The sequence below is a fragment of the Scyliorhinus torazame genome, chromosome 13 (assembly GCF_047496885.1).
Source record: "Scyliorhinus torazame isolate Kashiwa2021f chromosome 13, sScyTor2.1, whole genome shotgun sequence".
Taxonomy (NCBI): domain Eukaryota; kingdom Metazoa; phylum Chordata; class Chondrichthyes; order Carcharhiniformes; family Scyliorhinidae; genus Scyliorhinus; species Scyliorhinus torazame.
This window is the reverse complement of record NC_092719.1, coordinates 31524438-31538773: the sequence shown is the minus strand read 5'-3', so window position 1 is coordinate 31538773 and position 14336 is coordinate 31524438. Positions and strand designations below refer to the sequence as shown.

Genomic DNA, 14336 nt, shown 5'->3' with positions numbered 1-14336 from the left:
GCAGTGCCGGTGTTAACTCTACAAAGCTCCAGGGCCTCTGGAGGAACAAAGCAGTATAAATATTATTTCTTGAGGTATGAGTTTATCAATTGTGCCGATGTAAAGCCCTTGTGTTTTCTATGCAGGGAAGTACTGGCGAATGAGAGATGAGGTTTCAGATTTTGAAAGAGAAGTGGTGCGTGGAAAATTTCCTTTTTGAGTTTGAGACCCCAGAGTCAGTTATTTATTTTTTTTATAAACATTTTATTGAGGTATTTTTTGGCATTGTAACAGCAGCAATATAAACTATGTACATAAAAATATTAACATAGTGCAAATACCGCCTCCCTCTCCCACAGATCCCACCATTACTTAACCCCCTAGTCTACACTAACCCCCCCCCCCCTCTGCTGACGGTTAATTCTCTGTGAAGAACTCGATGAATGGTTGCCACCTCCGGGCGAACCCTAACAATGACCCTCTCATAGTGAACTTAATTTTCTCCAGGCAGCGAAAGCCAGCCATGTCCGATAGCCAGATCTCCGACTTCAGGGGCTTTGAGTCCCTCCATGCTAGTAATATCCGCCTCCGGGCTACCAGGGAAGCAAAGGCCAGAATATCTGCCTCTTTCTCCTCCTGGATTCCCAGATCCTGCAACACCCTGAAAATCGCTGCGACACCCTGAAAACCCCAGAGTCAGTTATTAACTTAGAGCTGACTCCAAATGAAAATACTGAGCTGCTGTACCTGACTTGTGACAGCACATTGAAAACACGCCAAAATCCCATGAGGCTGTCAGCATTCTGGAGCAGCATCACCCAGGAGTATGTGGTTCGGACTAAAACAAGCATTTTGTAGCTATTGTCCTTCATAACGACCTACATGTGCGAGGCTGGATTTTCCATTCTCACAAAGATAAAGACGGCACAAAGGAACTGGCTGAACTCTGCACCTGACATGCGCGCTGTCCCCTCCTCCTCTGAACCTGATTAGAATAAGATTGTGAGGAGCAAGCAGGCTCCCCTTTCACGTTAATGATAAGCAACTGTGGCATGGGCTGTAAAGGTTGGCTGGTTGGCAAAAGTGGTTCCCGGGAAAAAAGCACTGTGTTAAAACAGTGTACATTGATATGTATGTTTTACAAATACAAGGAAGGATTTTAACAATTGTGTGAAAATACCAAGAGTACATCAGTCATGAGACGGATCAACGGCAGCCTCCAAGACGGTCTCGATCCATTGCAGTTCGCCTATCGCCGCAACCGGTCTACAGCAGATGCTGTCTCCCTGGCTGTACAATTAACACCTGAACACCTTGACAACAAGGACACCTACGTCAGACTGCTGTTCATCGACTACAGCTCTGCCTTCAACACCATTATCCCGGCAAGACTAATAGCCAAACTCAGCTATCTTGGACTTGATTCCTCCCTGTGCAGTTGGATCCTTGACTTCCTCACCAATAAACAGCAATCTGTCAGGATAGGTAACAGCACCTCCTCAACACTGGGGCCCCGCAAGGATGTGTGTTCAGTCCTTTACTGTACTCCCTATACACACACTACTGTGTGGCAAGATTTAACTCCAATTCGAACTATAAGTTTACGGATGATACGACTGGAGGGTCATATCTCAAACAACGACGAATCAGACTACAGAAGGGAGATGGATCACTTGGTCGCATGGTGTACCGAAAACAACCTCTCTAAATATCGGAAAGACCAAGGAACTGATCATCGATTTCAGGAAGCATAGCACGACTCACATTGCCGTCTGCATCAATGGCTCCGAAGTGGAGATGGTCGATAGCTTTAAGTTCCTGGGAGTCACCATCACCAACCGTCTGTCCTGGTCCAGTCACGTTGATGCAACAGTAAAGAAACGTCTCTACTTCCTACGGAAGCTAAAGAAATTTGGCATGTCTGCATCGACTCTCTCAAATCTCGACAGATGTGCCATAGAGAGCACCCTATCTGGCTGCATAACAGCTTGGTATGGCAACTGCTCGGCCCAAGATCGCAAGAAACTGCAGAGTGTGGTGAACTCAGCCCAACACGTCACACAAGCTTGCCACCCTCCCATTGATTCTGTCTACACCTCCCGCTGCATCAGAAAGGCAGACAGCATTGTCAGAGACCCCTCACACCCAGGCTTTACCCTCTTCCAGACCCTTCCGTCAGGCAGAAGATACAGAAGTCTGAAGACTCGCACATCCAGACATAGGAACAGCTTCTTCCCCACAGCTACTAGACTCCTCAACGACTCTCCCTCAGACTGATCTGTTCCTGTAAGAACCCTGTTCATGACACCCTATGCTACTCTTGCTCATGTATTTGTTTTGTTTGGCTCTTGTTCCGCACTGTAACCATTCAATAATTGTTGATGTACCATTTGTCAATGTACTCTGTTGATTATTCTTTTTGTCTACTATGTACGTACTGTGTACGTTCCTTTAGTCGCAGTAAAATGCTTTTCACTGTACTTCAGTACATGTGACAATAATAAATCAAATCAAAGAAGCCTGGTTAAAAGCCAACACCTCCACTGTACTTTTGTATCCTCCAGCAAAACCTGGTTTGTTTCTTCTTTTATTTTCCTTATGTAATGCGCTCCATATAATTTTCCTTCTCCTTGGGATAGACAATAAAAGGTTGAGCATGGAAATAGAAACAGATTGAAACCAAACAGAGAAACACTAGGGTAATAAAATCAATTCCATTTTGAATTGTGAAAGTGTTCAACATTTAAAAAAAAATTTAGACTCCCAATTAAGGGGCAATTTAGCGTGGCCAATCCACCAACCATGCACATCTTTGGGTTGTGGGGGTAAAACCCACGCAGACAAGGGAAGAATGTGCAAACACCACACGGACAGTGACCAAGACTGGGATCGAGCTAAGGTCCTTCATGCCATATGCAGCAGTGCTAATCACTGTGGCACTGTAGCACCCTTGAAAGTGTTCAATATGTCAAAAATAGCCTTCGCAGTTGAGGGTGTGGGCAATAATTCACAAATAAAGTCCTCTTGTATCTTTCCATTATGTTCATACTGTACATAGGTGAGCAGGTTTGAAAGGTTTGCAATGTCCAGTGATTCATCCAGTTGAACAGCATAAAATAAACTTATTTATATTCCCACTATTAGCTGATCATTCACTTTGTGGGCCATTTCAACGAGTCTGATGTTATCTGACAATTAAATTGTTAATTTGCTTCCAAGCCTTCTCTCCCAACATAACACCCACCATCTCCTTAGCCGCTGGCAGTATCAACTCCTCCCAGATTGTGTGCGGCTTCCCTGTCTTTACTATGAGCTAAGCTACCCGATACGAGGCCTCCACTGCCTTAGAATTATCACTGCCAGTAGATGTGCATTCTATAATTTTCTTGCTACTCAAATTCTTTGAGCTTGCTTTCAAAAACATCAATTGGCTTGGATATGTATTCCCCATGTTTAGTCTCAAGTTGATGGGGAAGATTAGCAGGCTTTAAGCTTTCATTCGACAAAGCTTCATAACACAGGGCTCATTATGGCAATGGTTTGTTTTCCGTGCCCGTGCAAGTAAATCCAAGTACTAACTATTTATTGCTCTTATTTTCTCTGCACTTTGCTTACTTTTGTTTTGTTGCATTTCATTTGATGATGCCTCACTGTCATTTTGACCATCTGTCTTTTCTCTTCAGCCTCTGATCCATTTTAACTTCGTCAGCGCCTCCATTTTCTCCCTCTTTTATAATGTCTGTCTTCCATAGGATGCACTATTGGACACCCTTGCAGGTGGAAATCTTAAACATTTGATTTGATATGATCTTCCACTATTTTTGTTGTTAGTTTCACAGTAGAAGCCCTTGAAAAGTTACATCCATTTTGACTTTGCCTATAACTAACCGTTTCATGTGCAGAGGGTTGTAGTGCTGTACAATGATGCCGCACAAAAGTGCCAGACTATTTAATTGCAGGAATTAATATAATACCAAAAATAATTGCAAAATAGTTTTAAAAGGGTTAGTATGCTACATATATATTTTCACTCTATGGACATTTTTTTCTTCAGTGGACACATGGACCACCTGCAGTACCCTCGTCGACCACCAGTGGCCCACAGACCACAGGTTGGGAACCACTGGACTATATCTTTAAATTTAGGGTATATTAAGAGGTCATGTGGCCTGTTTTGAAATCAGCCTGATAGTAAACTGGATGGTTTGATTGTTAGAGATCAAGGGAAGGCTTAGAATGTTTTACTGAGGGAAATGTTGAAAAGTATTTAAACCTGGTTGTGCCTGGGGAACTCCTGCAGTGATGTCCTGGAGCTGAGATGATTGACTTCCAACCATCATCTTCCTTTGTGCCAGGTATGACTCAACCAGCAGAGAGTTTCCCCCCTGAATCCCATTGACTCCAGTTTGGCTAGGGCCCCTCGATTCTACTTGGTCAAATACTGCCTTGATGTTGGGCAGTCAGTCTTGCCTCACCTCTGGCATTCGGCTCTTTTGTCCATGTTTGAACCCAGGCTGTAATGAGGTTAGGAGCTTCCATCACCGTGGATCTGTTGTATGAACCTATCCTAACTGTAATAGTTAGTATACTTTTGGTGTCAAGTATTAAACTTGCACCTCAACAACACATTCAAGCTTCAATCACACACTGCTGCTCATCCTTCAGTGAAATCAATTTCTTGGTTTGTTCCCGGTTCGTTTTCATTTCTTTATAAACCCATTTAGAAGTTGTTTGAAATGTTATGTTGATGGGTTTTGTCAACAGGTTGTTTACAGTTCTGGGGCTAACGTATGGGATTTGCTCATCCAGGGGGAGATTTCTCCTTACCTCAGTGGCTGAAATCTAGAAAATGAGAAGATTGTGGCTCGTATCAATTTACTTGTGGATTGGTACCTTGTCTCAGAACCTGGGGCCTGAAGATAAGAACGGGAGCAAATCTGTCTCTGACATTTGCTGAGACCTAGTGTTTGGACCAGTGGCTGCCACACTGATCTTACTGCTCACACTAAAACTCCAGCAGTCTGTGACAATGTGAGTTGGAACTCAGCACCCTGGCGCTAAAAATGTGCGATTTCTGGCCCGATATGCACCATCTATAATTTGCAACCTGTACTTGGACAATGATCTAATGCCACCAACTATTTGAGACACCATATTGATGATTCATCTGGGGAAGAAGCAGGACATGGCAGCTTGTGAAAAATCACTGGACGTAGAGTTCTCTCATGAAATTGCAACTGGATACTGCTCGTGTGGAGTCTAAATACCATCAAACTGTTTGGGTAGAATAATCTGCGTTATTCTGTATATTTTACAGTTTGCGGGATCTACGTCTGGTACTTTGCTACATTCTTGTGGGAGAGAGAATTTTCATTGTGTATTTTAATTATTAAAATACTTTTTAAACATTTTTTTTTCCCAATTAAGGGGCAATTTAGCGTGACAACTCCACCTGCCCGGCTCATCTTTGGGATGTGGGGGTGAGACCCATGCAGACATGGGGATAATGTGCAAACTCCACTGTCGTGGGGCCGAGATCGACCTGGAGCTGTGAGGCAGCAGTGCTAACCACTGTGCCACCTCCAGTATATTTTAATGTGTGATGTGATCATTGTCTGTTCCTTTACTTGATTTCCTCCTACACTGAAAGCAACATTCCTTTCATTTTATGTGAGGAGAGTGACAGGCCAAAAGGGAACTTGTGTGTGAAGGAGGGCTTCAGTAAATCTGGAGTTACATTCTTTTTATTTAAAAATGTATTTTATTCCAAACATGTGTAAAAAATAAAAAACAGTAACCTATACAACAACACACTCCACATCCTCACATTCCACAGTTTGTGCAAGTTTTCCCATCCCTGCGACGAACAGTTCCTCAAACATTGTCATGAACAACCCCCACTGTGTCTCGAGGCCCTCCTCTGAACCCCACAACTCAAATTTGATCTTTTCTAACTGAAGAAAGTCATACAGATCCCCCAGCCAGGCCGCCAATATCGGCGGCGCATCCAACCTCCAATTCAGCAAGATCCTTCGGCGGGCAATTAGAGAGACGAAGGCCACAACATCGGCCCCCTTCCCTTCTAGCAGCTCCGGCATTTTTGATATCCCAAAGATTGCCACCATTGGGTCCAGCCTGACTTCCACCCCTACAATTTTAGATAACGTCCCAAACACCACTTCCCAGCTACTGGTAATCCCAAAACATTTGTGCATTAAATAACCGACTCATCCTCGCCTGGGTCATATGTACCCTGTATACCACCTTGAACTGAATCAAGTCCATCCGTGCACAAGAGGAGGTGGAGGTTGCCCTATGCATCTCCTTGCACCAGAATCCCCAAACTATTTTCCCCCTCCCAACCCCTCCATCCATTTGCTCTTGATCCTCACCATTTGCACTCTTCCCCCAACCACCTATATATATACCCAATCCTACCCTCCCTCTGACTCATCTGGGAGCAGCGGTTGCTCCAATAGGGTATACTCCGGCAACGTGGGGAACGTCCTCCACTCTTTTCTTGCAAAGTTCCTCACCTGCATGTACCTACATTCACTCTCCCTCGGCAACTCAAACCTCTCCCACAACTCACCCAGACCTGCAAAGAACTCTTCCAGATACCAGTCCCTCGCCAGTCCTACCACCCCCCACGTCCCAAACATTCTATCCATCTTCCCGGGACTAAACCTGTGGTTCCCACACAGTGGTGTCAACACTGACATCCCCTCCAACTTAAATGTCTCCGCAGCTGATTCCACACCCAAACCCATCGATTGTACCACCAGGCTCCCCGTATATTTCCCCAGAGCTAGTGGCAGTGGAGCTGTCACCAGAGCCCTCAGACTGGATCCCTTACAGGCCTCCTCCACCACCACCATTGTCTCCAATTTCTGGAATAAGGCAATCGGGCGGTTGTGGAAACGAACAAGAATCTTGGCAGCACATCCAATTTTACAACCTGCTCTCTCCCTGCCAGTGTCAGGTGCAATGTTTCCCATCTCTTTAAAAAAAAGCCATTTCTCCTTAACCAAAGTTGCCAAATTTCACCTGTGCATCGCAGCCCATTTCTTCTTCTCCTGAATTCCCAAGTACCTGAATCTTTTCCTAGCTACCTTAAATGGCAACATCCCCAAGTTGGCCCCCAACTCCACCACATTCACCGGAAACGCCTCGCTCTTCCCAACATTTAACTTGCACTCCGAGAAAGCCCCAAACCCCTCCAAGAACCCCATAATCCTACCTATACTCTCCAACAGGTCCGACATGAAAAACAACAGGTCGTCTGCAAACAACGACACCCGGTGCTCCCTACTCCCCCCACAATCGGCAAGAGCTCAATCAACGCACGAACAACAACAACGGCAATAATGAACGCCCCTGTCACGTACCTTTATGCAGCCCAAAACTCTGTGAATTCATCCCATTTGTACATACACTTGCCACTGGAGCTATTTATTACAAACGCACCCACGCCACAAACTTCGGGCCAAACCCATACCTACCCAAGTTCTCAAATAAATACTCCACCCAATCAAAAGCCTACTCTGCATCCATAGAGACAAATGGCCTCCGGCACCCGCCCCACTGACGGAGTCATAACTACGTTCAACAGTCTCCTGATGTTGTTGGAGAGCTGCATGCCCTTTATAAAACCTGTTTGATCCTCAACGACTAACCCTGACACGCGTCCCTCCATCCTTCCCGCCACCAACTTAGCCAGCACTTTCATGTTCGTTTCAACAGCGAAATGGGTCTATATGACCCACGCTGCGGATCCTTCCCCTTCTTCGAAATTAGTGTAATCGATGCCTGTGCCAGTGTCTCTGGCAGCTCCCCCTTCTCCAACACCTTGCTAAACATCCCCAACAAATGCGATGCCAACTTTGTCGCAAACGCCTTATAAAACTCCGCTGAAAAGCCATCTGGCCCTGGAGTCTTCCCTGACTTCATCCTCCTAATACTGTCAGTCACCTTCCTCATCCCAGCAGCCTATCTCCTCTCTTCCTCCAACCCTGGAAACTTCAATCCGTCCAGTAACTGTCCTATATCCCCTTCTGCTCCGCCCTGTACAGCTTCTCGTAGTAACCCCTAAATACCTCATTTATCCTCCCCGGCTCTGACACTTCCTCCCTTTCCTCTGTTCGCACCTCAAGATTTCCCTGGATGCGGCCTGCCTCCGCAGCTGATGGGCCAGCATTCGGCTCACCTCCCCATATCTCACCTTGGAGCACCGCCTTCAACGCCTCACAGAATGTGGCCGCCGACACCTCTCTGTTCTGATGAATCTCCACATACGCCTCTATTGCCGAACTTTTCCTTTTCGCAGAACCCCTTATCCGCCAACAAACCAGAGTCTAGCCTAGAACAACAAATAAAATAAAAAACTCCCTCTGGCAACATTCAAGAACCACAACCTCCATCCTTTACAGATGCACCTTTTCCATCTCTCACCAACTCGCAGTTCTCCAACTTGGTTCCTTAGAAAGTCATTGGCGTCTTCTCGCGTTTCAAAATAGTACTCCTGGCTATCAAATGTGACCCACAGTTTCGCCGGTTGAGCACCCCAAACCGAATCTTCCTTCGGTGCAACACCCCTGTGGCCCTGTTCAAACCATTCTGCCTCTTCGCCAGTCCGCACCTTTATCTTGATATATTCAGACATTATTCCCCTCCATTCACACTCTCGCTTCTCCCTGCCCATCGTAGGATCTTTTCCTTCTCAATTAATTTGTGCAACCACACAATCACTGCCCGCGTTGGCTCCCTGCTCACGGCCTCTGCCGTAAAGACCTGTGGGCCCTGTCCACGTCTGGAGCCTTGTCCAACACCCCTCCTCCAGCAGCCCTGCCAACATCCTCAACACCTATTGCGTGGCGCTCGTTCCTTCCACATCCTCTGGCAGCCCCACAACCCACAGGTTCTGCTGCCTGGACCTATTTTCCTGCTCCACCTTCACCTTCAACGACTTACACAGGTCCCCCAGGCGACCCACCGGCCTTGAAGGGCACGATTCGATCACTCTGGTTGGACACCACCGTCTCCACATCTTGTGTCTCAAAGCTTTTCTCTACATGGTCCATCGATCCTTGCAGAGTTGCTACTGCTCCCTCAATGGCCTTCGAGTAGTCACTGTGCATCTCCATCCTTTGGCGAAATTCGTCTTTGAAGGCCATCAACTGGGCTTTTCCCACTGGTGATGACTCTTTCCCCCTCTGCCATTTTTGCAATGTTGCTGTGCCACAGGTTCCCTCCAATTCTAGACAGGTTTTTACTGTTTTTTGCCAGGCCTCCTGGCACCTTCTGCACCACTTTCCTGCTGGAGCTACCTCACTAACAGATGCAAAGTGCCCAAACCAACGCCTTCGAGCCGGAACTGCTCTGTATGCGATCACTCATTCCATGACCCCCACCAGAAATCTTGGAGTTACATTCTAGTAACAACATCACCCCAATCCTGTGCCATGGTTACCGATGTCCCCTTGCTTCCAGTGTTCTGATGAAAGTAATTGACCTGAAACATTAATTCTGTTTTTCACTCCACACGTGTCTGCCTGACCTATTGAGTATTTCTGTCTTAATTCCTTGTCTTAAAGGTTCTGTGCTAAGTTGACAATGGAGGACATTGAGTCTCGATTCACACACCTCCTTCAACCCATTAGAGAGTTGACAAAGAACTGGGAGATTGATGTGGCAGCTCAGTTGGGGGAATATCTGGAAGAGGTATGGTCTGTGTATTGTTGGAAGATTACTTGTTCTCCTGTGACATGTTTCACTGTCCCTTGTTTATCTCCCTATCCCTAATTTTTTTCTGTCAATCTTTCCCTCCCCTTTTTTCCTGACTCCCTCTTTGGACATTATCCATCAAATATATAAGATCACAAATCTAACATTCCCACACTTAATTATTTCACCCCTTGAGCGACGAGACATTTCCAAATCAAATAGACTGTGAGTCAATTAATTAATTTATAGGTGGCTTCAAAATGCACTTCCAAGCCCAGATTTAACCTTCCAAAGTTTCTGGAGCCTTTAGGTGTACTGATCACACCCTGATTATTTAGATCAAATTAATTTAAGATTGAACAGTTTAGCGTATTCTTCAACAAATAGTTCTGGGAGAAAGTATCAAAAACACAGACTTCTGTAACAATTTTGAATCTGATTTAGCAATTTCATTTCATTCAGTGACCAGCTCCCCTTGCTGTTGACCAAATTTCTCACTTTTGTATCGTCTGCAAATTTATGCTGCATTTACTCAAGTTCAATGAGTCTTATGAGGATATGTTGGAGAAGCTGAGCTTCTGTCCACTGGAGTTTGGAAGAGTGAGGATATGAAATCCTGAATGGTCTTTGACAAGGTGGACGTGGAAAGGGTGTTTCTTGCAGGCGAGTCCAGAACTAGGGGGCACTGTTTTAAAATGAGGGGTTACCCTGACGGGACAGAGTTGAGAATTTCTTCCTCTCCGAGGGTTGCCGACTTTGGAACACTGTCGCGGAAGGCGGTGGAAGTGGGTTTTAAGGCAGTGGAAGTGGGTTTTAAGGCAGGGGTAGCTAGTTGCTTGAAAAGCAAGGAGGTAAAAGGTTATTGGGGGTAGGTGGCGATCGATATGCTGTTGAGGTTCTTGTTAGACAAGGGAGTCTAAAGTTATCTGGGTAGATGGGACTTGAAACAAACAGATCAGCCATGATCTTATCAAATGGCGGAACAGGCTCGAGGGGCCAAATGACAACATCTCCTCTTTCGTATGTTCTAATCCTCTAAATCTCTGCCTGTGGAATGGACCCCCTGGGATATCTGTGGAGTAGCCCTGGGATACCCCAATTCTAACCCTTGACCAGTCTGAGCAACATCTATTTAATCCAGTCCTGTTTCCTGTCTGCCAGTTGACTTTCTGTCCATGTGGCTGCAAATGTAATGTGTAACGTCCAGGCCAATCTCTCTCCCTCTCTCTCTCTCTCTCTCTCCCCCAGTTGGACCAGATCTGTATTTCCTTTGACGATGGGAAGACGACAATGAACTTTGCAGAAGCTGCACTTTTGATCCAAGGCTCGGCATGTATTTACAGCAGGAAGGTCTGTTCATGTCATCATCCTCCTGGTGGGGAGCGGTATTGTTTGGAATGTGCGGGGTGGGCTGGGTGCAAAGACGGGTGGACCTGGCTCGGTCGGAGGGACATGCTTATGTTGGGGAGGGAGATTGGGACAGGGCGGGCGGGTGGAGGGCTGGCTTGCTTTAGTTGGGGTGGGATTCTGGGAGCTTATTGTCCTTCATTCTTAGTCCATGAATAGTTATTAAAGTGGTGAAGTATGCTTGATATTAGGCATTGCAAAACTTTGAAAATGAAGGCATTTAATGCAAAGTTTGGAAAGATATCTGGTCTAGATATGTCAGCTCAGGAATTCTCCCAAGTTGCTGCTTCCTGCCCTGAGATTGAATTGGATGTAAGGATGTTTTTCTTTTCTTCACAGGTAGAATATCTGCATTCTCTGGTGTACCAGGCGCTGGACTTGATCTCCAACAAAAAGTAAAGAGTACTTGTAATAACTAAGCAGTACCAATCATGGGTCAATGCTTTCAGGAAGTTTATACCAAGCACCCTGTAAACATAAGGGTCCTGTAATCAGTATTGGATGGTATATTATGTTATGCAAAATTCTTTATGTTGATTTCCGAGTAATGCACCTAGTGGAACAGTATTTAGTGATATTTCTATACATGCGGGTTATATATGCATATACTATACCCAGCAGCACATTGTTTCATTGCAGGAGTATCAACTAAACACTGTTAATGCAGGATCATTACATCAAATAAAGTGCTGTGTAAATATAGAAACATTGCACATTCCAATAATGTAATTACAAAAATATTACACTCAGTAACAGCCACTGAGCCACCCAAGCAGGCTGTATTATTACAGGAGTGTGACAAGTGGTAACGAGATGTGTGCTATACCAGGAGCATTACACCAAGTAACAGTCTGCAATGGACAATGTCGGTGTAGACTCGATGGGCCGAAGGGCCTCTTCTGCACTGTATTATTCTGTGAGGCTGTGATACTCAGTAATACTCTGCATAGATGGGTCTATGACACCCAATACAGTCTGTGTTACTATGGGACTTTTAACACTGAGTAACAGTTTGTGATGTCACCAGATGTGGAAGGTTTGTTAAATAGGAGAGGATTACTCTTCTCTCCCAAGTAGAAAATACTTTCTTTACAATGGTACTCTGTCTGCAGAAACTCTTTGAAATGTTATTTTTGTGTTTTGCTATTTTAGGCGGAATCAAAAGGTTACATCTGTTAGGGCTGATGGTACAGATAGTGATGTGTCTTTGGCTAATGACGAGGCTGATTGGGAGGTAAGGAGCATTAACTCAGGATTTACTGTTCACTAACTCTATGAAATTAATTAGATGTAAATAGCTGAAGTAAAATAATAAAAAATCTTGCATTTGCATATCGCCAACAATTTAAAATATCCAAGTGCTGTGACTGTTACGGCAAGCTGTTCTGTGAGATTGAAGCAGTTATTCTGATATTGAACACCAGTGTGTGTGTGTACGCGTGTGTGCACGGGCAGGGAGTTGAGAGGGAGGGGTGGAATCGGATATATACGGTGACATTAAAATGAACCTGAAACCAAGGTGTACTAATGGTCAAAATAAGCTAATAATATTCTTCTGTAAAAATAGGTTTGTAAATGTATCTCTTTGGGAGCTGTGCTGGTCTATACTCCATGGGGCTACGCTCCATGGGCTACATAGCTCTTATGTGTCATACTGTTCATGCTTGATATGGCTTCAGGTTCCAGCACATAGCAGTCAGTGCTCTGCTGAATGCCTCTATTATCTGTTGTAAATTTGGCCAGTTGAGACCTTCTATCTTTCTATGTCAGATGTCACTAACGCTGAAATCCTTGCTTTCTAGTTTTTGTCACTTGATGATATTGAGTGTCCATCAAAAACCAACATTGATTTACAGAAGAATCACATTTCAAATGTAAGTAATACTTACTTGTGATTCCTCCGATTTTCAACTGTGCACTGTGGCACCCTGTTAATTAAAAAAAAAAAAAATCTTATTGTCACAATTAGGCTTACATTAACACTGCAATGAAGTTACTGTGAAAGGCCCCTCGTTGCCACATTCCGGCACCTGTTCGGGTACACAGAGGGAGAATTCAGAATGTCCAAATTACCTAACAGCACGTCATTCGGGACTTATGGGAGGAAACTGGAGCACCCGGAGGAAACCCAAGCAGACACAGGGAGACCGTGCAGACTCCGCACAGACTGTGACCCAAGCCGGATTCGAACCTGGGATCCTGGTGCTGTGAAGTAACAGTGCTAACCACTGTGCTACCGTGCATAAGAGGTTATCACCACCCCATCCAGCACATCTCACTGCAATCTTCACTACCCTGGGTGAGGGCTGGAGTTCAACACCAGATTTCCCCACAGGGAGATCCAAGGCTGGACGAGTGGTGGATATGGACGAGAGTAGTGGGGATTAAAAATAAAGGAAGGGGGAAACCTGATCCATAGCAGGGTGGACAATTTGTCTGTGAATAAAATGTGGAGCTGACAAGAGGCTAAAGCTCTGGAGCAAGACCAGGCATCAAGGCGAGGCCCAACAAATCGGCAAAAGAAAGTAGGAGCCTATAATAGATTATCAAGTGATGGGTGAGTAGTGAAGGCTGGGAGCAGGAGCGAGGTGAAATGAAAAAGATGGCTTTGGGCATTTGAAAAGTAACAGAGTGGTATTAAAAGTTGATTAAGCTCTGGAAATAAATTAGATTTGAGAGGTCGCATTGGACTGAAGTGCGGGGTTATAGAGAACTAAGATGGGAGAGGTGGAACCTGACTACCCTGTGCTTTCTTCTCCCTAGGTTGTGACGATTATCCCACTAACCCCGATGGCACTGATACCACTAGAGGAAATTGAGAAAAAGAACAATCCACTTTTCAGGTATGGAATATTTTGCCCCGTGTGCAGCAAATTTTTACTTTTTATATATCTATATATATATATATATATATATATAAATTTAGCGTACCCAATTATTTTTTTCTCCAATTAAGGGGCAATTTAGCATGGCCAGTCCATCTAACTTGTACATCTTTGGGTTGTGGGTAAAACCCACGCAGACAAGGGGAGAATGTGCAAACTCCAGTGTACAGCAAATTTAAGGTGGACAGCCAGTCAGTGGGCCCGAGGCAGACTTTGGGAGATCCAATCAGTGCGCCCCAAAGTAATAGTGTGAAAGTGTTTCTAGCTGACAGCCATAATCCTTCTCTATGTTTCAGGCAGTTTTATTCCAGTTGCTGGTGGAGGTTAGTTCACTGCAACAAA

General features: G+C 45.0%; 1 protein-coding gene across 1 annotated transcript in view; it reads left to right on the top strand.

The window, feature by feature from the left end:
• ncaph2 (non-SMC condensin II complex, subunit H2) overlaps nucleotides 1-14336 on the top strand; it is a 60865-nt gene that overhangs the window by 6207 nt on the left and 40322 nt on the right. Inside the window, exons 2-7 of the mRNA XM_072471246.1 lie at nucleotides 9573-9699; nucleotides 10951-11052; nucleotides 11449-11504; nucleotides 12262-12343; nucleotides 12912-12983; nucleotides 13873-13952. Coding sequence (XP_072327347.1) covers nucleotides 9592-9699; nucleotides 10951-11052; nucleotides 11449-11504; nucleotides 12262-12343; nucleotides 12912-12983; nucleotides 13873-13952 — 500 coding nt within the window. The 5' untranslated portion in view covers nucleotides 9573-9591. The remainder of the gene's footprint in view (nucleotides 1-9572; nucleotides 9700-10950; nucleotides 11053-11448; nucleotides 11505-12261; nucleotides 12344-12911; nucleotides 12984-13872; nucleotides 13953-14336) is intronic.